Raw genomic sequence first — 9,782 nt, 5'->3', positions numbered from 1 at the left:
TTTATTATTATTGATGATGTAATCATGTTACTTTCAAGTAAAAAATACATGACATAATTACAAAAAAACCAAAGTCAATTAGTATTAATTAATAGTGGATACACAAGTAATATTGAAGTGTCTATCCTAAATGCAAAATCCTAAAAATAATTAATGCAAATGTTACACTTAATGCTTAAAAATGAGAAGAAAAAATAAAAATAAAAGTCTAGAAAATAAAAACAGCAACAATAAAAAAATGGTAGAAAAAAATAATAACTAAAAATATAAAAGATATAAAATAAAGGCAAAACAAATTAAGATAAAGATAAAAGATATAAAAATAAATCCAAATAAGATAAATATAAGAGATATAAGGCGATACTAAATAAGTATATGTTGATCATAAAAATGAAAATAAATGAAAGATGATAATTCATTTAATATTTTCTTCAATGGTACATTAAATAGTTTGCACGAAATGAAACATAATTAATGACGAGAAGTGCACAATCCAGTCCTGTATTTTTTACTTGAAATTAACATAATTACATCACCAGTAATAATAAAAATAAATATTAATTTATGTTTATATATTCAACTTTTATGTTGTTGTAGAGTTTAATTTTTTATTTTATTCATTTTTAAAAAAATAATTTTTAAACTAAACATTTTAAATTTATTATTTTTTTATTTTTATTTTGTAAAAACACATTTCTTTATTCATTAATTATATTTCTAACTATTTTAAACATTAAAAATATTTATTTTTTAATGCATTCAAAGTTAAAATTATCAAAAAATAATAATTTATTATTTTTTAATTTATTTTTGAAATGGTGCTAGATAGGGAAATAAAAAATAAAAGGGTGCTAGATAGGGAAATAAAAATAAAAGAATGCTAGATAGAAAAATAAAAACAAAAGGGTGCTATTTAGAGAAATAAAAGTATAAATGGTGCTAGATAGGAAATTTACCCTTTAGATGGTTGTGTTTCTTTTTTATTTATTTAGATTATATTTTCTATGTAAGTTAATGGACAATATGCTACGCTAAAAACAAACATGTTTTTTAGTTGTTAACTAGAGAATGTTTGGATTATTTTTTTCATAGACAGATACAAAACTTAAGTATTTTTGGGTAAATTGAAAGTATTCTCTGTATAAGGTAAATAATCTAATTTATGGAATTTGTTAAAATTAATTATTTTATGATATGACTTATTTTTTATATATAAGTTCACTTCGGTTTATATAAACAAATTATCTAAAGGATTTATTGAGAGAGAAAAATTCAAACAAGTTCTTAATATATTTTGATGCATAAAATATTTATTAATGATATTTATATTATTGTATTCATGTTGATGATTTGAATATTACTCTTCAGGAAGAAGGGACCACATGTGGGACCGGTGGAGCGCAGATTCTTTTTCTCTATTTTATTTAAATTGTTATATTCAAAAAGACTAAATTTTTTTAATATGCTTTACTTCAATTATGTAAATAAAAATACCCCTAATATTATAAATTAAACCATAAACACTTATTAATGAAATTCTCTCTCTCTCTCTGTATATATATATATATATATATATATATATATATTAAAAATAAATAAAAAAATAAAACAAAAAATGGCAAGATTTTTCAACTCACTTTATTATGGTGAATCAAACAAAAATAATATATATATATATATATATATATATATATATATAAATTGTTCTGTTTTCACATTCATAATTATAAGTGAATTGTTTCTAAATTATAAACTCAGTAAACTCGACTTAACCTAATTATATTTTTATGGGCTTGGATTGAATTGAATTTTGCTTAAGATATCTAATTATAATTAGGTTGAATAATAAGTTTGTGAATTTCAAATTTCATGATCTTGATAAAAATTAACTATACACTAAATATATAATAAAATATTATTTATCTAATTATTTTATTATAAAAGTATTCACAATTTATTATATGATTTTTATTTTTGTATTTATCATAAATATTTCCGTTACCTTGTAATATTATAAATATTTATTTTGAAGTTGTTTCTAATAATTGATATTTTTAAAATTACTTAATCCAATGTTAAAAGGGTATAGTTCAGTTGTTGGTGACATGTGTTAAGTTGTTGATAAAACCCTTATTTGACCTATTTGTCCAACCTAACACCAAATACAATTAAGTTGAATAGAGATGAATTGTTCAATAAAAAGACACTCACACAATTCAACCTAATTAAATTAAATAAAAAATTAGATTGCACTTTATCTAAATCCACCTACTTTTCTTCTTAGTTTTTAGTATTCACCCAAAACAATTATCATAATTATTTTATTTTTATGTTTTAATTCAAGTCAACTCACACTATTTTTTTCTCCTTCTCTCTCACACACACATATTATACATATAACTTTTTACTTAAAATTGTTTTAATGTAAATAATTAGGTGAAGTTCTAATTATGTAAAGTAAATAATTGTGTTAAATATTTTGGAGATAGATAGTTTATAGTTTAATAAAAAAAAATTGTCTCACTTTCTAATTCATGCATCATCAATGTTTTCCTAAAATAATATTTTTAGAAATAAACTTTTATGGTTTAATCATAAAGTTTCACAATAAACCTTGAACTTAAACAGAAAATTTGAGTTGAGTGGAACACAGTGGTTACAAATTCATTGTTTCAACACTGTCATCCACCTAATCATTTGATTTATGCTCCACTCCATTTTAAAAACAATTCCTCATTCAACAGGAAGATCCATGCACTAATACAAAACTACCACAAATAAAAAAAAAAAAAACTATAATGCCATAATTTATATAAATTACATCACTTAATTAAGTTTATTATTTGGATGTTTTAGTGTTGATCCTTACATATACATTTTTTTAATTTCAGTTGATAGTCTTTTAAAAATTGCTTTTGCAGTAATTTTAATTATTAAAGTTAATGGCATCATCATGTCATCAAATGCGATATTCATAAAAATGATCAAATGGGTGATGCTGATATTATTAAAAGTATCACACTAATGTATCCATCATCAATAATTACAATAAAAATAATAATTTATAAGGATCAAGAAATTATATGTATATTTTTTTTTATAAGTTTAACTGTAGAAAGTCATCTAAACATATTTTTTTCTATGCATATAAGACTTTTTCTCATGTATCATGACTCAATGATTACCTTATGAAATTATTTAGATAAACATGCAAGAAACACAATAATAGTTATATTTATTTATTTATTTGCTCTTTAAGTAAATGAAAGCACAGATTAAAGTACATTTTTAATTTTTAATCCAAATTTTAGATCTCTCATTTATTTATTTATTTCAATTCTTAAACTTTTAAAAATTCATCATTCGCTCCTCTTGTACAATTTTTAATTCTAAAATATTAGAAAATCTTTAATTAGAATTTAAGATAAATTTTAATATCATATAAAATATTATATTTAAATTTATTATAATATTATGCATGTCATATCTTCTCACAAATATTCCTCGACCAATTGACATTCCTATAACTAATAATTAAATTAAAATTAAAATATAATTAAATATTATATCTCATACTAATACGGAAGGTTAATGATGATAATAACGTTAATCAAATTTAACACTTTAAAGACTTAACTTCATTTTATGAATAGATTAACCATATTCATTTTAAGTAAATATTTAATAATATTTATTATCATCAATCTTCAATATATGTTTAGTAACATTTATTTTTATTAATATTTAAATTATATTCAAATGTCAGATAATTTTTTAAAAGTGTCTTATCATAATTCTTTACAATCTTCATTAGTAACATTTATTATTATTAATATTTAAATTATATTCAAATGTCAGATAATTCTTTAAAAGTGTCTTATCATAATTCTTTACAATCTTCATTAGTAACATTTATTATTATTAATATTTAAATTATATTCAAATGTCAGATAATTCTTTAAAAGTGTGGATTTGAGATGATTTGAAGGGAAAGTGTAAAAAAAATTGGGGTGTTTGGATTAAGGTAAATAGAGTGGAAAGTGTGAGGAAAGTTTATGAAAGTTTGTGAGTGATGTGATGGGTGTGATTGAAATTATATTTTTTTTAGTTGATAAGAATGTAAGTTTATAAATTTATTTTTATATTTAAAAATTATTAAAAATTAATTGGATTGATTTATTTATAAATTAAATAAATTTATTATTTTAACTCATCGTACATAACAATTTTCATTATCAAAATAAGATTGTGGAAGATTTTTTGACAATAATATATAATAACATTATAAAATTGATTTATAGAATAGCAATAATAAAACTTAATTTAAATTTAATTAGGTATCCTTTTGTTATTAATTAAATTAGTTTATGTACCGTGAGTATCGGACGATTAGACCGACCGATCAAAGTAAAATAACAACATAAAGAACACAATAAATAACTATTATTACTAGCAGTGACCGCTATCATTAAATAGATAACGGTTGTCATTAGTAGTTATGAAGTGTCATTAATAAAAACCATTAGCATTAAATGGTTCAATGATAATATCTCCAACGGTAACGGAGGGAGAGGAAGAGACTTGTATAAAGGGGGCAAAGCAAAGGAGGAAGATACGTTTTTCATATCCCATGATAGCACACTTGAAATAGAATATTAACTTGAACGTTAGAGTGCAATTGTAGATACTTTAGTCGACCGAACGACAACAATAAAAAAAAGAAGATTGATGAAAAGATATAGACACATCAACCACTCACCAATAAGCATAAATACTGTTTGGACCCCTTCCTTACATAATAGTTGCACTATATTTTTTACTAGTGTATAAATAAGAATTTTTTTAATTAAGCTAGATGACTTCATGAGATAATAATATAATAACTCTGTTTCAGTTAGCCCATTGGGATGTCATCAAAGTGAAATTTCCATAAGAAGCATAACAAGTAGAGTTGTGATGTCTGAAATAAGAAAAGGAAGAACTCAAACGACCCAAAAGAAGATAATTAAAGAAGTTACAAAACAATGATGTGATAATAATATTAAAAGTTTTGGGTTGATGGCTTTTGAAAAATAGAAAAAAGTGGATTATAAAAAAATGAATTGGTTGGTGCAAAGGCAAGAAAGAAACAACGACCAAGCCACGAAAGACAAGTCATTCTGCAGTTCAAGTTTTGACTTCTTAATGCTTTGCTTTAGCAATCAATATTGAATTGGGAAATGGTTGGTGGCCATTTTCAACACCTTCCTTACCCTTCATTTTCAACTTTATTCACACTCCTAATAGAGTAACTTTTACACAAACTTATTATTTAACTCACTAATAAATAATGGGTTACATTTGGTTAGGTTTATGCATTTTAATCTTCAATTTAATCTCCTCTAACCTACTTTTTAAATGGGTCTGTTTTAATTAATTCAATCAAAAATTTGAAAAAAATTATAAGTTTTAAATATCAACCTAATTACGAAATAATATAATTTTATAAAAATTAATTCAAGATATAAAGTAAGTCAACGCGTAAAGTTATAATAAATTTGTCAAAATTAATTTAAGATATAAAAAAAATAACATAATTTATCTATAATACAAATATAAAAGTGGATTTCAAGTTATATATACTAAACATATTATTCAAATAGTATAATAGTGAATTACTTTAAATTGAATCGGATTTGACTCAATTATAAACAAAATCTAATCTACTTTTAAATGAATTAATTTCAATTATTTGAGTAAATATTTTAAAAAAATTAAAAATTGTAATTTTTAGATATCAGCCTAATTATAAATTAATGTGATTTTATAAAAATTAATTTAATGTACGAAGTAACTCAACACATTAAGTCATACAAAATTCATCTATGAAAAAAAAACACAATTTATCCATATCATAAATATAAAAGTGAATCTTCAGTTAGATTTCGAGTTATGTATAATAAACATATAATTATTTGAAATGGTATAATAGTAAATTAGTTTAAACTGAACCAGATTTAACTCAATTATAAATAAAAGTGAACCAAATCTAATTGAGTTAAATTGAGTTTAGGATTTAGGGTTAGATTGAGTTTACTTTAGTCATCCACTAACTTGACCCCACCCTACTTAATTAACTATGCATTGATTTGTGTTTTGTAATAATCAAAACCTACTTCATTAGACTACTGCTACTGTGTAGTTATTTCGTAATATTCAACACTTCGTTTTCATGTTTGCAAGTTGTGTGGTGCCCTCTGCCCCACTACTAGTGCCACCACCAAAAATAATTGTACTACCCTCTTTGCTTTTTCTCACAAATAAAATGAAAAATGTTGGTTGTGAAATTAATCAAAATACAATATATAATTTTTTTTTGCTTAAGATTGTGATAATATGTCATGCATGCATTATTTAAGAATAACCAGGTTGTGTTAATGAGTGATTGAAGTCCATTATTAGATAATTAAACCACTAATTAACCACATGTAAGAAGTGTTTCATGTAAGTATATCATTTCACTAAGTATCTCTATCTTAACATTGATTGATATAAATAGTAATAATAATAATAATAGTTTTATATAAACAAAAGTGATAAATGCCGTAACTTTTAGCTTATATATTTGAAAAAGTTACTTTTACTAAAAGGGATTCAATGATAAAAGTTGGCGTTGCAACTTCGTAATTTTCAGGCACAACAGATAAAATACATTTTTCTTTTACTTTTTCTAATTCCAATTTCGAACTATTCTGTCATTCCTCACTCTTTCTACCTCCCAAGGCACTCTTTCTAAAGAAGCATAAGCGTTTGAAAACATCCAATTTTCATGGTTAATATACTCTATGTCACGTTATCTTATTAAATTTAATTATATATATATATTATTAATATTATTTTTGAATTTGGTAATTACTCACACGCTAGCTTTTCATCCATTCACTGTGCTAATTGGAAGGAGGCATTTAACAAAATGAAAATAGCAATAAACAGAAAAAGAAAAGAAAGAGAGAAAAAGGATGAAGAATCCCTCATCAAATATTGGCGAAAGGTACCACCACCACCACCATTACACCGCCGCCAGCACCACCACCACGTATTCTCTTAACGTAAATAAAATTGATAAAAAAAAGGAAAAAAGAGATATGGTGTGAAGAGAGGGATAATAAAAATAATGAGGTTTAATTGTGTTTTATTCACAAAATTCAGAAGGGAAGTGTGTAGAGAAAGAGAAAAAAAATGGAAATCAATGTGGGGGTGAGGAAGGGGACCATGGAGTCATGTCCATGGGGTAACTTCCCAACACTCGCAAGAAGGAGGTGAATTCCTGAACCTCTGCAAGCGCGTTCTGAGCCCTCACCTCAGCCATGGAAGCCTCGAAATCAACGTAAAACAAGTACTCGAAGTGCTTCGCGGTTCCCACGTTGGCGTCATCGACGAGGCGAATCGGACGGTTGCGGTGCGGCCGAGACTCGATCTTCGTCAAGCTGATGTTGCGAAAAGCAAAGGCGGAAAGCACTTTGAAAAGCACGGAGGTGCCTTTGTCGTGCGCGAAAACAATGCTGGTCTTGAAAGGACGGTCGGTGCGGGGAATGATGGGCTCTCTGGCCAGCATCACGAAGCGCGTCACGTTGCTCGGGTCGTCCTGGATGCCGTCCGCCATCACGTTCAATCCGTAGAGCTCCGCCGCGCGTGCGCTCGCGATGGCGGCGGTGTCGCGGAGGTTGTTAGTGGCTACGAACTCCGCTGCGCCGGCGGTGTCGTCGACGGCCTCGCGCGCCACGTTGAGGCCGAGCTTGGTGAGCGTGTGCTCGCACTGCGAGAGCGCCTGCGGATGCGAGATTACGCGCGTGAGGAAGTCCTTGCGAACGCCGGGGAGCGCGAGGAGGCAGTGGTGGACCGGGAGCTGGACCTCGCCGACGATGTGGAGACGGTGGCGGAGGAGGAGGTCGTAGTTGCGGTGGATCGAACCGCCGAGGGAGTTTTCCACCGGTAAAACCGCTCGATCGGCGATCCAAAGCTCCACCGCCTGGAACGCCACCTCGAACTGGTCGCACGGGATGGCCTCGCAGTTCGGATAGGCTTTCCCGGCAGCAGCCTCGGAGTACGCGCCGGGAACTCCCTGGTACGCGACTCTGAGCTTCGAGCCGTGCATCGGCGCCGGAGAGAAGTCAGATATTGTAAGCGGCTTCGGCGGGAGCGGCTTGTTGTTGGCCTCAGCGAGGTTACCGATGGGAACGAGTTGGAAGTCGCTGACGGCTGCCTTATGGCCATTAACGGCAGCGACGTGGTCGGCAGTGCCACCGTTCTTGTCAACGGATGAGGATTGTTCCTGAGAAACAACCTTGCTGGCTAAGATGGCGCAAGAACTCTGCCAATCGGCTCGGCTGGAGCCGACCCCGTAGCTGGCCGGTTCGAATGCGTAAGCGCATTTGACGGAGAGTCGGGTTGGGGCGAGGCGGCGCGTACGAATAACGTGGTTGAGGTTAAGCGCGTTGGAAGTGGGGGGCGTAAGAGTCTGCATATCGATGTGGGAGTGAAGCAATAATAGTTTATGAGATGATAAAAATGGAAGTAATGAAGTGAGTTAGGTGAAGCTTGTTGTTCTCTTTGGAGAAGGGAACCTCAAGCTGAGAGAGAAAAGAGGTGGTTGAGGTGTTTATATATTGTTCTCAGTGTGAGTTTGGAGGCTGAGGAAAAACTCAGTGAAGCTGCCTAACAACTCATGATGACCATGATGATGTTGATGTCCATGTCGATGATGGATAGCATGGCTTCATGGATGGATGGTATTTGTGGTGGTTCGGTGAATCTCACACCTACCCTCATTTCCATCTATTCTTACATTTACTTTTTTTTCTTTCTTTCTTTCTTTCATTTTCTCCACTCCTCATTTCTCCACGTCTTCCTCTTTCTATCTGCATATCTTTTCAAAAATAAATATATTATCATTTTTTTATACAACACTGGGTAGGTAAGAACTAAGAAATATCTTAATTATCTTTTCATTTCAGATTAATAACTATGAATCAAATTAAATAAATGCATCTCAATCAGTTTATTAAATCCTTTTACTCTTTTTTTTTTACTTCAAAAATATTTAATTAGAGAACGATTCATTCTACCTTTACCTTTGATATTCCAAATTTCTTCTTTCTTCTCTCAGTCTGACTTTACAGATGAAATGTTGAAATGTCGATACTCCAATACTCAAATCATTCGCACTCACACTATTAATCTCATTATCAGACATAATTTAAAAATACATCTCTTTTTATTAAGTCTTCAGCATAATGGAAAATATATATAAAAAAATGTTATTTTATTATAAATTTAAAAGGAAACAAAAGTTATACAGCTTTAATTCATTGGAATCAAATATTTCGTTCAAAACAAGACGAGTTCTCGAATATCGATGCATTTCTCTTATTTTCTTTAACAGAGTATTAAGTAAAATAAAGGACATTTACTTTTATGGTTCAACCTTAAATTTTACAAAATAAGCATTTATTTTCTTGGTAATAAAATTAGGTCCACGAGGTAATTAAACTAGTTTTCATTCCACCAAAGAAAAACGACTTTTAACTATCCTCAATTCAGGAAATAATTACGAATGTGATTTTAGAACTTAGACCTAAATAGGCAATTAGTTTATGTCACATTTATGTATGTAAAAAGCTCAATAAAATTAAGTAATTTTCTCTTCCATTTATTCTTTTTCTTCTTATAATGGGCTTCACAAACCCCAGTGGTAAATAGGGATAAAAATATGCTAAAAAGATTCATACAGTGACTCTTGGTTT

The 9,782-nt window shown here is 29.1% G+C and overlaps 1 protein-coding gene across 1 annotated transcript; it reads right to left on the bottom strand.

Annotated features, from left to right (window-relative positions):
• Window positions 1-7,142: 7,142 nt before the first annotated feature.
• On the bottom strand, window positions 7,143-8,931 carry LOC137835656 (arogenate dehydratase 3). The gene has a single exon (XM_068644256.2). The coding sequence runs from the start codon at window positions 8,501-8,503 to the stop codon at window positions 7,226-7,228; it is 1,278 nt and encodes a 425-aa protein (XP_068500357.1). The 5' UTR covers window positions 8,504-8,931; the 3' UTR covers window positions 7,143-7,225.
• Window positions 8,932-9,782: the final 851 nt, after the last annotated feature.

Source organism: Phaseolus vulgaris, chromosome 5 (genome assembly GCF_051622355.1).
Source record: "Phaseolus vulgaris cultivar YP4 chromosome 5, ASM5162235v1, whole genome shotgun sequence".
Classification (NCBI taxonomy): Eukaryota; Viridiplantae; Streptophyta; class Magnoliopsida; order Fabales; family Fabaceae; genus Phaseolus; species Phaseolus vulgaris.
Note: the sequence above shows the minus strand (reverse complement) of the source record. Positions and strands in the feature narration are given on the sequence as shown.

Excerpts from the sequence above, each read along its gene's own strand:
- LOC137835656 (XM_068644256.2), bottom strand. The coding sequence starts at position 8,503 with ATGCAGACTCTTACGCCCCCCACTTCCAACGCGCTTAACCTCAACCAC.